At 42.3% G+C, this 15,828-nt stretch overlaps 1 protein-coding gene across 1 annotated transcript in view; it reads right to left on the reverse strand.

Moving 5' to 3' along the window:
* Window positions 1-15,828, reverse strand: part of arrb1 (arrestin, beta 1) — a gene marked incomplete at both ends in the record, with an annotated part of 34,285 nt that overhangs the window by 11,801 nt on the left and 6,656 nt on the right. Inside the window, 9 exons of the mRNA XM_080024914.1 lie at window positions 609-681; window positions 1,778-1,862; window positions 3,421-3,556; window positions 5,350-5,417; window positions 6,741-6,800; window positions 7,900-8,096; window positions 9,578-9,622; window positions 10,815-10,875; window positions 12,298-12,328. Coding sequence (XP_079881040.1) covers window positions 609-681; window positions 1,778-1,862; window positions 3,421-3,556; window positions 5,350-5,417; window positions 6,741-6,800; window positions 7,900-8,096; window positions 9,578-9,622; window positions 10,815-10,875; window positions 12,298-12,328 — 756 coding nt within the window. The remainder of the gene's footprint in view (window positions 1-608; window positions 682-1,777; window positions 1,863-3,420; window positions 3,557-5,349; window positions 5,418-6,740; window positions 6,801-7,899; window positions 8,097-9,577; window positions 9,623-10,814; window positions 10,876-12,297; window positions 12,329-15,828) is intronic.

The raw sequence follows: 15,828 nt of genomic DNA on the forward strand, positions 1-15,828 counted from the left end.
AATTTAACCAACAATTGACTAATAAAGTAACTTAATCTGTTCGCATTTCGTATTTGGGTTTCATGAAAGGCACTTTATAAAGATTATATTATCGTACAAATCAGATCTATACATTAAGATTTTTTTCTGTGGGAACCAAAGGTAGGTTTTGCCCACCTCAATATGAATGTTGCCTTCACTTAAAGGTGCAGTGTGTAATATAACATCATCAAGAAAGTTCTACAAAGTTCTAGAATGCAACGCTCCCTGGGTAACCCCAACCCTTTAGAATAATAACAGAAGCTACAGTGGCCTTCAAGGACAAGAACAATTCTAAATTTTAAACAATGCACCTGATGACATTCCAACTATGACACTTTCAAGATGGCGGCACTAGGCCTTGGTCCAACATATGCAGAAATATGGACATATAAGAGACCCTTTCTAAGGGGAAAAAAAAATTTAAAAAAGAAAATTTCAGCTTTTATGCACTAAATGAAATGTACTTATGGATATTATAATTACTTTCTACAAAGTCTGCTAGGCAATAAAACCCAAAATTCTACACACTGCAGGTTTAAAATGCTCCGAAACAATTAAGAAAAGTATATTTGTTGAACAAAACTCACTCTGACTCCTCTGTTGCGACCGGACATTTGTACTGCGCCGTGTTGAAGAGACAGATGTCTGCGTACTGTCGCACTGAGGAAGCACAAATCACTGATCAATAACCACACATCCACACAGGTAAAGAGAGGCCAAAGTGTCTGTCTGTCTGTCTGTCTGTCTGTCTGTCTGTCTGTCTGTCTGTCTATCTCTCTGTCTGTCTGTCGGTCTGTCGGTCTGTCTGTCTGTCTGTCTGTCTATCTATCTCTCTGTCTGTCTGTCTGTCGGTCTGTCGGTCGGTCGGTCGGTCTGTCTGTCTGTCTGTCTGTCTGTCTGTCTGTCTGTCTGTCTGTCTGTCTGTCTGTCTGTCTGTCTGTAGGATCTGGGAGTGACTAAAGTCGGCCACATGAAGTGTGTGTGTGTCTGTCTGTCCGTCCGTCCGTCCGTCCGTCCGTCCGTCCGTCCGTCCGTCCGTCCGTCCGTCCGTCTATCTATCTATCTATCTATCTATCTATCTATCTATCTATCTATCTATCTATCTATCTATATATCTATCTATCTATCTATCTATCTATCTATCTATCTATCTATCTATCTATCTATCTATTTGTCTGTCTGTCTGTCTGTCTGTCTGTCTGTCTGTCTGTCTGTCCGCCATCTCAGACAGACAGAGAGAGGGGGAAAGATGGAGAGAGAGAGAAACAGAAAGAGAGAGAGAGAGGGAGTGAGAGAGAGAGACAGAGAAAAAGAGAGAGAGACAGAGGGAGATAGAGAGGGAGAGAGAGAGAGAGAGAGGAAAAAACGAGAGTGAGAGGGGGAGAGAGAGAGAGAGAGACAGACAGACAAAGAGAGAGAGAGAGAGAGAGATAGGGAGGTAGAGAAAGAAAGAGAGGGGGAAAGATGGAGAGAGAGAGAGAGAGACAGAAAGAGAGAGACAAAGAGAGGAGAGAGAGAGAGAAAGAAAGAGAGAGAGAGAGGGAGAGGGAGATAGACAGAGAAAGAGAGACAGAGAGAGAGACAGACAGAGGGAGAGACAGAGACAGAGGGAGAGAGGAGAGAGAGAGGGAGAGAGAGATAGAGACAGAGGGAGAGAGACACAAAGAGAGAGACAAAGAGAGCAGAGAGAGAGAAACAGAGAGAGAAAGAAAGAGAGATAGAGAGAGAGAGAAAGGATTGGTTAAAGGACAGGTACCTGAGATCTTCATCTTCTTCACAGTCTTGTTGGTGTTGTTTGTGACGTGAACGTTCACGCTGATCGGCTCTCCGTGGTAATAGATCTGAGAGACATTAGACAAACTCCATTTTAGCTTTTATCACTCCAAGGACGTTTTTACCTTTAATATTGAGAACAGAAATACAAGTCCAACTCAAGCCCAGATGTGACAGTCCCTGCCTTCCTATCAAGCCCCAATCTCAGTGATTTTTTACCAGCATCCAATAAGGAAGTGATCTACAACTGTAGTAACCAGGAAGTGCCACTGGGGATGGCGCCAAGACCGAGCAGTTTTTCTTTGACTCACTTGTTAGACAGGCCGTTTTCAAAGTCTTATTAAACCTATTTACAGCCTGGGCCACAAAACCATTTTAGTCTGTATGTTTAGGTCATATCTCCATGACAACACTGAGGGGGGTGAATTTTTTTGGCCCACGCTAGTTTTTATTCTTTTGGAGGTTAAAATGTATTGGCGCGATCTCGAGTGACAGCTCTCCGCCTGTTGTCCCTCACTTTGCCTCGGAGGTATACGTCAGCTATCTCCCTCTCCCCGACGTGACGTCGATTCCCCTTTTCGGCAAGAGGAGTGAGGCGGAGTAAAAATCTCACAAGATGGCGACGCGCACAAACCAGGATTATTGGATGCCGTGTGAAGAACTGAGGTCAGCCCGGATGCTACATCCATATTATTTACTATCTATGGTCTAACTACATCCCTCTCACATTACACAATGCGCCTTATGTTGACTGTGTAAAACCCCCGAAAACGGACCATTGTTGGGCCAATGGGAAATATGTACGAATAATGGGCCTTCGGATGGGCCTGATCTGTGTGTATTGATCCAGGTGTTTTACCTCATTCAAACTTCAGCCATTGAAATCTATGTCCTCCTAAAAAAAAACTCCCTCTAAAACCAGAGCATCGTTTATTAACCAACGTCCCAAAACTGCAATAAATGTCAATGTTTACCAAGTTCTACTGTATGAAATAAAGACATTTAAAGCTTAAACTCTTGTAGGTGTTGACATATTAGATAATACGTTGGCAATAAAAGAATATAATGCTTTTTAAAAGAGGAGACAGGAGGAAAAGATTTCAAAAATATATAAAAGACGAAAACATTCAATTTAAGATTTTTTTTAAGGAAAAATTTAAAAAATGAAATAAAAAAAAGTTCAAGATTTTTTTTTTAATAAAATAATTTAATAATTTTTTTTAAAGAAGTTTAAAAAAAATAATAATAAAAAACGAAAACATAAAAAAAAAATGTTTTAACGAAAACATTAAATAAAAAAAAATAAAAAATAAAAATTTAAAAAATATAAAAGACGAAAGAACAAAAAAACGAAAACATAATTTATTTATTTATTCTTTAAGAAAAACGAAAAAAATTCATCAAAAAAAGTTAATAAAAAATAATAAAAAATAATAATAATAAAAACAACAAAAAAGTTCAAGATTTTTTTTTTTTAATAGAATAATTTATTGTGTGTGTGTGTGCATGTGTGTGTGTGTGTGTGTGTGTGTGTGCATGTGTGTGTGTGTGTGTGTGTGTGTGTGTGTGTGTGTGTGTGTGTGTGTGTGTGTGTGTGTGTGTGTGCGTGCGTGTGTGTGTGTTTACCTCCTTGTCGAGCGAGGCCTCGAGGTGCAGAGGTTTGTCTGACATGAGAAACTGTCGCGTGGTCTCGGCTGTCGGCTGAGGACCAGGTTTCTCCGGCGCGTACTGAACCTTACGAATCACCAAGCGCACCGAGTTCCTGTGACAACAACAAGCTTTATTAGACAGACAAGGCAAGGCAAGGCAAGTTTATTTATATAGCACAATTCAGACCCAAGGCCATTCAAAGTGCTTTACAGGGGCAAGATTAGAATACATAAAACACATTATAAAACATTTAAAGGCGAATAAAAGAAGCAAATAAAATAAAAATGACAGGTTAAAATGGAAACAAAAAAGTCTTCAGACTCGATTTAAAAGAGCTGAGAGTTGCAGCAGACCTCAAGTTTTTTGGGAGTTTGTTCCAGATATTTGGTGCATAAAAGCTAAAAGCTGCTTCTCCTTGTTTAGTCCTAACTCTAGGGACTGTAAGTAAACCTGTCCCAGACGACCTAAGGGCTCTGGACGGTTCATAAGGGCGTCCCCCCCCATGGGCCTCGGCCAGCAGCGGACCCGGGTTCGATTCCAGCCCGCGGTCGTTCTCTGCATGTCACTCCCCTCTCTGCCCCATTTCAACTCTGTCTCTACACTATCAATAAAGCAGAAAAATAAATTTAAGAAATGCCAAAAAAAAAAAAAAAAAAACATTTCAACATTAAAGGCTCAGTAAGTGATTTTGTCCTTTTAGCAGTGAGCAGTCCCCTCCCTCGTCCCAACGTCACCACCACCACATGAACACACTGAAACCTTAAGCCCCTATCTCACTGGGCTGCGACTGTTTGCGACAAGTTGGAGACTTCATTCGCAAACGAGTCTCTAAACTGTCTCCAAACGTTCGCAGAGGTCTCAATTTCCTCGCATGAGTCGCAGAGCCGCGCAGTCCTGTCGCATGAATTTTGAACATGTTCAAAAAAAGTGTGCGACAAATCTGTCTCAAAATAGTCTCAGAGTGGTCGCATGTGTCTCAAACGCATCGCAAACCCTTCTCAATTTAGTTTCCGCGAGTCAGAAAGTGCGAGCAATGTCAGACAACTTTGCGAGGGGTTGGCGACATATGAAACTAAATTGCGACTGATTTGAGACAAAAATGAGACGGTCGTGAGACGTTCGCGAGACATAAATGCGACCTCCTGGCAAGTGTTGGGCAGGACATTTGCAAACGTGTCGTGAGGAACCAACTCAGTGAGACTGCAAGTGAAAATTGTCGCTAATTTGCACATTTTGTCGCAATTTTGTGTCTCCAACTTGTCGCACACTGTCGCAGCCCAGTGAGATAGGGGCTTTACGGATCACCAAGCACACTGAGTTCCTGTGACAGACAACACGATATTAACCAACACAACATTCGAAATTTAAATTTGTCCAGTGTTGAAATGGATCCATTAAAAAATCAAGAAGATACAAGAAAAAATAGAAATGCTAAGAAAACATTACATGGAACTAGATGATATTTAAATATATAAAACAGATGGAGGACAAATATAGGGCAGGGCAATCAAACGATTATGATCATTGGAAATGATAAAAGTTGGAAGAAAAATAGCAATGAAATGAGCAACATTGAAGAAAAGCCAGCGGTCATGATAGCTGGAAGCATGGATGAAGAAGGAAGGTCTTTCAACTTCAGTAATTCGGAGAGATTTTGGCTGCGTGTGTGTGTGTGTGTGTGTGTGTGTGTGTGTGTGTGTGTGTGTGTGTGTGTGTGTGTGTGTGTGTGTGTGTGTGTGTGTGTGTGTGTGTGTGTGTGTGTGTTACTGCATATATATACGTATATTTATAACAAAAGCGTGCAACTGCAAACTGTGAAGCAAGCTGACGCGAGGGAAACACAGTCTCAACTTCACACAACCAAGTCGTTCATTATTCATCTCTTTGTTCCAAACACACTTTTACCTTTTGTGAATTTTTTCTTCAACATTCTCAGCGCAGAAAGCTTTCACCTCGAAGTCAACGCCACAGGCCTGAGGAACACAACACAGATGAGGAGGAAAATATACGTTTATTTCCTGAATACTTTTATTTTATTTAACCTTTATTTAACCAGGCAAAATTGCTTGAGGTCAAATGACCTCTTTTCCGAGCAAGGCCTGGCCAAAATGGCAGCAGCTAGAAGATACAAAGGGCTGGAAAGAAATCAAAGAATATGCAACCTTTGTGATGCTAATTGTGTTGGAGACGAATACCATGTACTTTTTGAGTGTAAAAATGTGGATGTAATGTATTATAGAAAAAAGTATCTGCCAAATTATTATGTTTATTTTCCATCCATGACCAAATTGATTTCGCTTTTGAGGGCAAGTAGGCCAGGGGGTTATTGTTAAAACAGGTGCCTTTTTGAGAAATGTTTTGCCATTGTTTAAATGATGTTTTTGTTTTGTTTTGTTTTGTTTTTCCTTGCCGTGCACCATTGTTTTGTTTTGTAATGATTTCAGTTGAATTGTGTGCTCCATGCCATGTGCTATGGCCGTGAGCCGTAATAAATAAATGAAATGAAAAAAAGAATGAATAAAATACAAGACAAGAAGAAAGCACAGACATGAGAAAAAGACATACATTTAGGTGGGTGAAAAAGAAGAACAGTTTTCGGACAATGATACAATACTATTCAGTGAAACATTGACTAATACTAAAGGTAAGGCAAGTTTATTTATATAGCGTAATTCAAAGTACTTTACAGGGACATACAATATCTCAGGATAAGACATTAAAAATTGCGTTAAAGAGAAAATATAAAAACAAAGGAGAATAGAGGCAGACAAATTGCCAGAATTTTTTTTTTTGCGTACACTGATTGCATTAAAAAGACAATTAAAACAAGCAAAAAAATAATTAAAATTTAAAATTTAAATTACAAGTTAAAAGGGAAAAAAACTTAAAGGCCTACTTCACTGGTTGGAATATGAAGGTGTATTGAACTCGGAGATCCTATGAAGTATAAATGTGCAAAAAAAATTGAAATCGGATCATCCTAGCCTGAGAAAAGGCAGAAAGAGTGTTTTATGGTCTCACTGTCTAACCCTACATTTTCCTTACTGTGACATCACAGTAAGGGTTAGGATTAACAGGACAGCTGGGCCAAGGGAAGACTGAGGGAAGACTGAGGGAAGAAAAACCTCCTTCATTATATTATAATAGTGATTTTATAATGATAGAACGCTGGTTCCGTATGGGTGAAGTATTCCTTTAAGCAGCTCAGATGGAGGGAAAACAGAAAGGTGAGAAAATAAAAGTTTATTTCTTTAAAATTCTTTCACAGCTTTAAATAAACGATGTTTAGACTTCACCTTCCCGGTGTCCTCGGGCCCCGGCTGTAAGGTGACGGAACACGGCAGGTTCAGAGGAATCTGGAAACACACAAAGCAAAATGATTTGTTTCATGTTGTGGGGGATTGCGTTCGCGCTAACCCCTGATAACTTGTTAAAATAAAAACTATTACATCAATACTAAGTTTATTCTGTTAGAGAACCAAAAAGTCTACAGTTTAAACTTTGCACTGGTATCTGGTTGTGCTTATAGAGGGCGATGGACCGTAGCGAATCGATGTGCAAACCCCCGAGCCAATCACACGACCAGAACATTTTACTTGAGTGCAGGGAGGGATTTGTGAGAAAAACAGTTATTGTTTTTATAGAACGTCTGGGAAGAGAACTGCTGTGATTGGTTCAAAATACTTATTGTGTCATAAGAACCAGAGCATAGCCCATTAATAGAAACACTGAACCCTAAATGTCTCCAGATAGTTAGCCTGCTATCGGTGTGTGAATGTGTGTGTGAATGGTAACGTGGGAATGGGAAACAGGTCTCCCTTGTAAAAAAGTCTTCGGTCTCAATGGGATTTACCTGTAGCCTATAGATAAAGGTTTTAATAAATAATACTTACCTGCCTAACTCTTTTTAGATGCTTTACTATCATGAAACCAAGGTTGCGTTCCGAATGGCATACTTTCTACTATATAGTATGTAGAAAGAAGATTTCTTGTGGCCAGATTTAGGATGGTTAGAAGTACCCGGATGTCCTACTTCATGCGGCCAAGATTGTTAGTGTTGAAAACTGCATCCTATTTGGGCAATTCTGACCCACAATCCAGTGCACATCGACGAAGCCTCCATATGAAAACAAACAGGGATGCGACGGATATAAAAGCAAGAGGCAAGATCAAGGCGCAATGTTATGATGAAATAAGAGAGTAAAGTATGTCCCAATAGTATGCCTACTGCATCCTAACTAGATTATTTTTATCGTCGGATATAGTATGTAGAATAGAAAAAAGAAAGAGGAGGAGATTCGGAACGCAACCCAAGTCTACACATTACATCAGAAGGATTTAGTGGATTTGGGGTTACAGTTACAATGCAGGAATTTCCAAGATCGCAGATATTAGGGCCATTATAAGTAAAAAAATAAATAAAAAAATACAAGAATTTCGGAGACCGCAGATTACCTCGAATGTGAAGGGGTGAGCGTGTTCTCCCAGCTTCTTGATGAGTCGTTCCTGGAGTCTCGTGAGGCTTTTCTTCTCGTCGGGCAGCGGGGGAAAGGCCTGGACGTTCGCCACAAACAAATCCTTCCTGAACGTCAGACCCAGGACGTCCAAATCCTCCCGGCCGTATCGAAACGCACACGTCAGGGTCACGAACACTGAAGGGGACGAGAGGAGAGGGAAAAATTACTTACAATTATATACAGCTCTGGAAAAAATTAAGAGCCCAGTCTGGAATTTTCGTCAATCTTCGTCTCTACATTACCTATTGAAAAATGCTCTTAATTTTTTATTTTTTTTTAACCTTTATTTCTACAGGTAAATCCCATTGAGACCGGAGACTCTTTTTCAAGGGAGACCTGTTTTCCTTTCCCACGTTACCATTCACACACACATTCATACACCGATAGCAGCAGGCTCACTATCGACATTCACACGAGGCAAGGTGGGTGAAGTGTCTTGCCCAAGGACACAACAACCATGACACAGGTGGCAGGGCGGGGATCGAACCTCCAACTCTTCGATCATCGGCCGACCCGCTCTACCAACTGCCGACTGTGGCTCAGTTGGTAGAGCACGGAATCCGTTTGATGTATTGTCGATAGTTTATGGAGCAAAACCAAAATGTTCATTCTACTCAAACATATGCCTCTAAATAGTCAAACGAGAGACACTGAACATTTGGAGTGAGCTGTATATCAACAAGGGGGCGCCCTTAGCTCAGTTGGTAGGGCGTCCCCCCCCCCCCCCCATGGGCCTCGGCCAGCAGCGGACCCGGGTTCGATTCCAGCCCGCGGTCGTTCTCTGCATGTCACTCCCCTCTCTGCCCCATTTCAACTCTGTCTCTACACTATCAATAAAGCATAACAATGACAAAAAAATATATATATCTCTGTGTATCAACATTATTTAAACCCCCCACTCCCCCCACTCCCCCCCTCCCCTCATCCCCCCCCCCCCCCATAGAGTCTCAGTCCTCTTCACTGCAGACCCGGGTTAGAATCCAGCCCGGGTCGTTCTCTGTATAGTAAATCATAAAAAATGCCCAAAAATTATATTTAAAAAAAAAAAAGACAGAATTTTCTGTGGACTCTTTAACAAACTGAATTCAGTGTTTGGTCTGAATCTTTGGTAAATCGATGTTTCAGACGTACTTTTAAGAGATTTAATGGATGTTTTTGGAGAAAGGGAGAGAGAGAGAGAGAGAGAGAGAGGGAGGTAGAGAAAGAAAGAGAGGGGGAAAGATGGAGAGAGAGAGAGAGAGACAGAAAGAGAGAGAGAGAGAGGGAGGTAGAGAAAGAAAGAGAGGGGGAAAGATGGAGAGAGAGAGAGAGAGACAGAAAGAGAGAGACAAAGAGAGGCGAGAGAGAGAGAAAGAGAGGGAGAGGGAGATAGAGAGAGACAGAAAGAGAGAGACAGAGAGGAGAGAGAGAGAGAAACAGAGAGAGAGAGAGAGGGAGAGGAAGATAGAGAGAGACAGAAAGAGAGAGACAAAGAGAGGAGAGAGAGAGAAACAGAGAGAGAGAGGGAGAGGGAGATAGAGAGAGAGAGGAAGAGGGAGATAGAGAGAGGGAGGGAGAGAGAGAGAGAGGGAGGGAGAGAGAGGGAGAGAAAAGACAAGTACCTGACTCTAACTAACCTTTCCTCTCCTTCAGATACTCCGGGTCGATCAAGATGACTCCGTCTGTAGGAAGGAAAAGAAAACAGACATTTAAATTATTCTTCAGACGGACAGACAGACGGACAGACGGACAGACAGACAGACAGACAGACAGACGGACAGACGGACAGACAGACGGACAGACAGACGGACAGACAGACGGACAGACGGACAGACGGACAGACAGACGGACAGACAGACAGACAGAACAATAGACAGACAGACAGACAGACAGACAGACGGACAGACGGACAGAGAGACAGACAGAACAATAGACAGACAGACAGACAGACAGACGGACAGACAGACAGACAGACAGACAGTCAGACGGACAGACAGACAGACAGACAGACAGACAGACAGACAGTCAGACGGACAGACAGACAGACAGACAGACGGACAGACGGACAGACAGACAGAGAGACAGACAGAACAATAGACAGACAGAGAGACAGACGGACGGACAGACAGACAGACAGACAGACAGACAGACAGACAAGCAGACTGTTTGGGGCGACTGTGTCTCAGGTGGTAGAGCGGGTCGGCCAATGATCCAAGGGTTGGAGGTTCGATCCCCGCCCTGCCACCTGTGTCATGGTCGTTGTGTCCTTGGGCAAGACACTTCACCCACCTTGCCTGGTGTGAATGTGTATGACTGCTGTATGTTTTAGGTGGTGGTCGGAGGGGCCGTAGGCGCTGAATGGCAGCCACGCTTCCGCCACCGGTATGACTGTGTGTGAATGAATGGAACCTGGAACCCTGTAAAGAGCTTTGAGTGACTAGAAAAGCGCTATATAAATCCAATCCATTATTATTATTATTACTTGTCACGTGAGCGTATTTTTTACAACATTTTTTTGGCACTTCTTTGGGGCGTAAAGCCAAGAGCACAAAAACCCCCAAAAGGACGTCCGTTTTGGGTCGTTTTTTTGTCTCTCATTTGGACGAAATAACTTCAAATATTTACGTATAAAACTAGATGAACAGGAAAGTTTAAGGTGTGTTGTGCGAGCTAGCCAAAGATAATGTGTTAGAGTGCAGGAGGACATTTCACCAAACTGAATAAAGATTTTTGAACAAGTGAAAACGATAAAAAAAAAACGAACGTGTGTGTGTGTGTGTGTGTGTGTGTGTGTGTGTGTGTGTGTACTGTATGTCTTTTAAATGCACCTTGAGTCTAATAATAAAAGGTGATGATGATTAAACGTTATCTCACCGACAGCCTCCACCAGATCCACCTGGTCCACGAAGTCTCTCCTCCCGAGATACACAGTCAGCTGGAGGAGGGAATATCAACCAATCACAAGACAGCTCTTCTCATCAACCAATCAGAATCAGCATAACAATGACTGAGGAAGCTTAATTACAGTGAGTTACGGTAATGAATTGTTTTGTGTCATTGCTGAAGTGTTTTTTAATGTGTGCTGTTGTATTTTAATTTATGTATTTTATGTAAAGCACTTTGGTGAATTTAGGTTCTTATAAGGTGCTATGTAAATAAAAGTGACCTTGACCTTGACGGTATTTCATTCATTCGTTCATTTAATTATTTCTTCTTTATTTCGAACAAAAAATAAAAAGCAAGTAAGACATCATACACATCACACGAAACGACAATAATTAACAATATTTATAAAATAGATGTAGTGTCTTTGTCCGAGAAGGAGTGAGAGGAAGCCGAAGCTTATGTATTCCCCTGCACCACTTATTCAACGGCTCTTAATTATCATAATACACATTTATTTTTTTTTATTTTTTTTAACCTTTATTTCTACAGGTAAATCCCATTGAGACCGGAGACTCTTTTGCAAGGGAGACCTGTTTTCCTTTCCCACGTTACCATTCACACACACATTCATACACCGATAGCAGCAGGCTAACTATCGACATGCACATGAGGCAAGGTGGGTGAAGTGTCTTGCCCAAGGACACAACAACTATGACACAAGTGGCAGGGCGGGGATCGAACCTCCAACCCTTTGATCATCAGCCGACCCGCTCTACCACCTGAGACACAGTCGCCCACATTCAGATTCAAATTATTTATATTTAATACTCTGATATGTACAAAATTCACAAAGCCTTATGAAAAAACTAAAAATATATAAAATATCGGTACTGGATATGGGTCGCTTTTAAAAGGTGTTTTGTTCACAAACATGTGTGTGTGTGTGTGTGTGTGTGTGTGTGTGTGTGTGTGTGTGTGTGTGTGTGTGTGTGTTTGTGTCTCCAGGGAAACTCATTTTCTCCGTGATTAGTTCTTAATGAGTCGACAGTTGACTCTTGTTTTGTTCACACAAAACACCTTCAAGCCTTTTGAAAGTAGATATAAGCAGGCAGTCAAAATATGGCCGGATATATGATTTGGGCTCAAGACTAGGCAGCGTAAATACGGCCTGAGAGCCAAGTTAAAGCTGCTACAAGGAACTTTTTTAATATTTCTGAAACAGTCTAATTTTTCTCCTCTGATGATCATAAATTACATGTAACAGCAAAACCAGACCATCAGTGCAAAGAATGCTATTTTTTATATAGTTTTTCTTAATGCCTTTGTCATGGGTATATACGCTCACCCAGGAACAACAGCTGCTGTAGTAAAAACACTACCGCTTTTGTCCAAAGGGGGGCGCTAGAATTAACACACACTGAAAGTTCCTTGGAGCACCTTTAATAGACAGTTTAAAATGAAGCATCCTCACCTTTCCATTAGGGCTGGCCTTCTTAAACACCCTGAAACACAGAGAGATAAACAGAGTCAGTGAAATGTTTCCAAATGTTTTAACTCCACAGTGTAAATAGTGTGCTACTGTCTATCAACGTAAGCTTTCTGCCTCACCCTACACACACACACACACACACACACACACACACACACACACACACACACACACACACACACGCAGGCAGGCTTGCACGCACACACAGAGGAAATAAACACACACACACACACACACAGACACAGAGGAAACACGGATACACACAAACACATGCACGCACGCACGCACACAGGCAGGGAGGCAAGCAGGCAGGCACACACACACTCACTCAATCACTCACACACACGCACGCGCGCACACAAACGCACGCACGTATACAGGGAGGCAGGCATACACACACACACTCTTAGTGATGTCATAAATTAGCGTCCATTAGCGAGTAGCTTCCTGCTGAGTGAATATCCATCTATCAGCGTTTTACAGGAAACCGCCGAGGCTCATGGGAGATCGCTCGGAACCAATTAGTCCAATTAAAAAAATATAGAAATACAAGCGCAGAACGAGAGAGAACGCATCAACACACATCGAATGTGACAAACACAATCAGTCACTAGCAACATGCCAGTTTACAGAGCCTAGGCTGTGTATTAACATGCCAGTTTACAGAGCCTAGGCTGTGTATAAACAACAGCAACATGCCAGTTTACAGAGCCTAGGCTGTGTATTAACATGTGGCCAGTTTACAGAGCCTAGGCTGTGTATTAACATGCCAGTTTACAGAGCCTAGGCTGTGTATTAACATGCCAGTTTACAGAGCCTAGGCTGTGTATTAACATGCCAGGTTACAGAGCCTAGGCTGTGTATTAACATGCCAGTTTACAGAGCCTAGGCTGTGTATTGGTAAATGGACTTGTATAGCGCTATATATCCGTTTATCACAGACCCAAAGCGCTTTACATTGTTTTTGTACACATTCACCCAGTCACACACACATTCATACACCGATAGCAGCAGCAGCTACCACGCAGGGTAGGCTTAGCACTAGGATGCTAAGCTAACTAAGCTAACTATCGGGAGCAATTCGGGGTTCAGTGTCTTGCCCAGGGACACTTCGACATGTGGCGGGGAGACGGGGGATCGAACCTCCGACCCTGCACACCAGAGGCGAACTCCCTACCCACTTCGACACTGCCGCCTCGTATTAACATCATCACACATCGACAAAGACAAATACAATCAATTTACAGTAAGACATCAATACATCACATTCATTTAGTTCAGTTCATTCACAGATCTTTAAAGGTGCAGTCAGTGATTCTGGAGAACGCTTGTTGTCAAAATCAGTGAATATCTCCTCATGATCCACTACCTGTCTGTACTGTGTGAATATCTCCTCATGATCCACTACCCGTCTGTACTGTGTGAATATCTCCTCATGATCCACTACCTGTCTGTACTGTGTGAATATCTCCTCATGATCCACTACCTGTCTGTACTGTGTGAATATCTCCTCATGATCCACTACCTGTCTGTACTGTGTGAATATCTCCTCATGATCCACTACCTGTCTGTACTGTGTGTTGGCTGGAAAATAATCCAGTGTTAATACACAGCCTAGGCTCTGTAAACTGGTATGTAAACAAAGGGCCGACAGTCACTAGCAACATGCCAGTTTACAGAGCCTAGGCTGTGTATTAACACTGTTTTTTTTTCCCAGTGCACACACACAGTAGTGGATCATGAGGAGATATTCAGTGATTTTGGCAAAAAGTCTTTTGACAACAATCGCTGACTCCACCTTTAAAGATGGTTGTATAGGAGCGTGTGTGTGTGTGTGAGTGTGTGTGTGTGTGTGTGTGTGTGTGTGTGTGTGTGTGTGTGTGTGTGTGTGTGTGTGTGAGAGTGTGTGAGTGTGTGTGTGTGTGTGTGTGTGTGTGTGTGTGTGTGAGTGTGTGTGTGTGTGTGTGTGTGAGTGTGTGTGTGTGTGTGTGTGTGCGTGTGTGTGTGAGTGTGTGTGTGTGTGTGTGAGTGTGTGTGTGTGAGTGTGTGAGTGTGCGTGTGTGTGTGTGTGTGTGTGTGTGTGAGTGTGTGTGTGTGTGTGTGTGTGTGTGTGTGAGTGTGTGTGTGTGTGTGTGTGTGTGTGTGAGTGTGTGTGTGTGTGTGTGTGTGTGTGTGTGTGTGTGAGTGTGTGTATGTGTGTGTGTTAATATGCTCAGAGAAAGGCATGTAGTATTGAGTCAGTCAGGCAGGAAGCGCTCCCTCTAAGTGTGTGTGTGTGTGTGTGTGTGTGTGTGTGTGAGTGTGTGTGTCTGTCTGTATGTGTGTGTGTGTGTGTGGGTGTGTGTTTGTGTCTCCAGGGAAACCAAACTCATTTTCTCCGTGATTAGTTCTTAATGAGTCGACTGTTGACTCTCTTTATGATCGATCAGCTGACAGGGATTTACCACACACACACACACACACACACACACACACACACACACACACACACACACACACACACACACACACACAAACACAGACAGGTTTACCTCCAAGCTAACCCTTAGGCTGTGTTGTAAAAGCCCTACTAACGTCCTACTCATACTAAAGCCCTACTAACGTCCTACTCATACTAAAAGTCCTGCTAACGTCCTACTCATACTAAAGCCCTACTTACGTTCTACTCATACTAAAAGCCCTACTAACGTCCTACTCATACTAAAGCCCTACTAATGTCGTACTCATACTAAAGCCCTACTAACGTCCTACTCATACTAAAGGCCCTACTAACGTCCTACTCATACTAAAAGCCCTACTAACGTCCTACTCATACTAAAACCCTACTAACGTCCTCCCTCCTACATACTCAACATGTATATACTACATACTGTATACTTAACCATCCATTGTGTATGCGAGGTTCGTCGGACCGTTTACACTGAAGTATACAGAAGCAATAAAGAATAAAAAAAAAAAAAACTTCTGTGTCTATTGAAAAGACGCAATGCATTGTGGGGCAGGTTGAGTAGCTTTAGAAGTGTTTGCCTTTCCATGGGCTAAAGAGCCACATCATGACTAACTGTAAGGATAAGAACGACAACAATGGGGCACTGGCAGAGGATAGAGCGTGTACCACATTGTCTCCGGCCTTCGTTGCAGTGGTCGCGGGTTCAAATCCGGCCCGTGGACCTTTACTGCAGGTCATCCCCCCCCCTCTCTCTCTCTCTCTCTCTCTCTCTCTCTCTCTCTGTCTCTCTCTGTCTCCCCATTTCAACTCTGTACTGTCTAATAAAGCTTGAAAATGCCAAAAAATTACCTTAAAAAAAACGACAGCTGTGGTGGATACGTTATACTTTTACTAAAAGTGTTGTTTATGGCTTTGCTTTGTTAACCAAACATACCTTATCCAGCGTTGTTGTGCGGCTCGTTGTGATGGCCAAGGACTTATTGTGATTATATGATTTAAAAAACACTAAAAAGTTGGGGCGCTCCGGTGGTGTAGTGGATAGAGTGCGTACCATATTGTCTCCG

Source organism: Ammodytes marinus, assembly GCF_949987685.1.
Source record: "Ammodytes marinus genome assembly, chromosome: 3".
Taxonomy (NCBI): domain Eukaryota; kingdom Metazoa; phylum Chordata; class Actinopteri; order Uranoscopiformes; family Ammodytidae; genus Ammodytes; species Ammodytes marinus.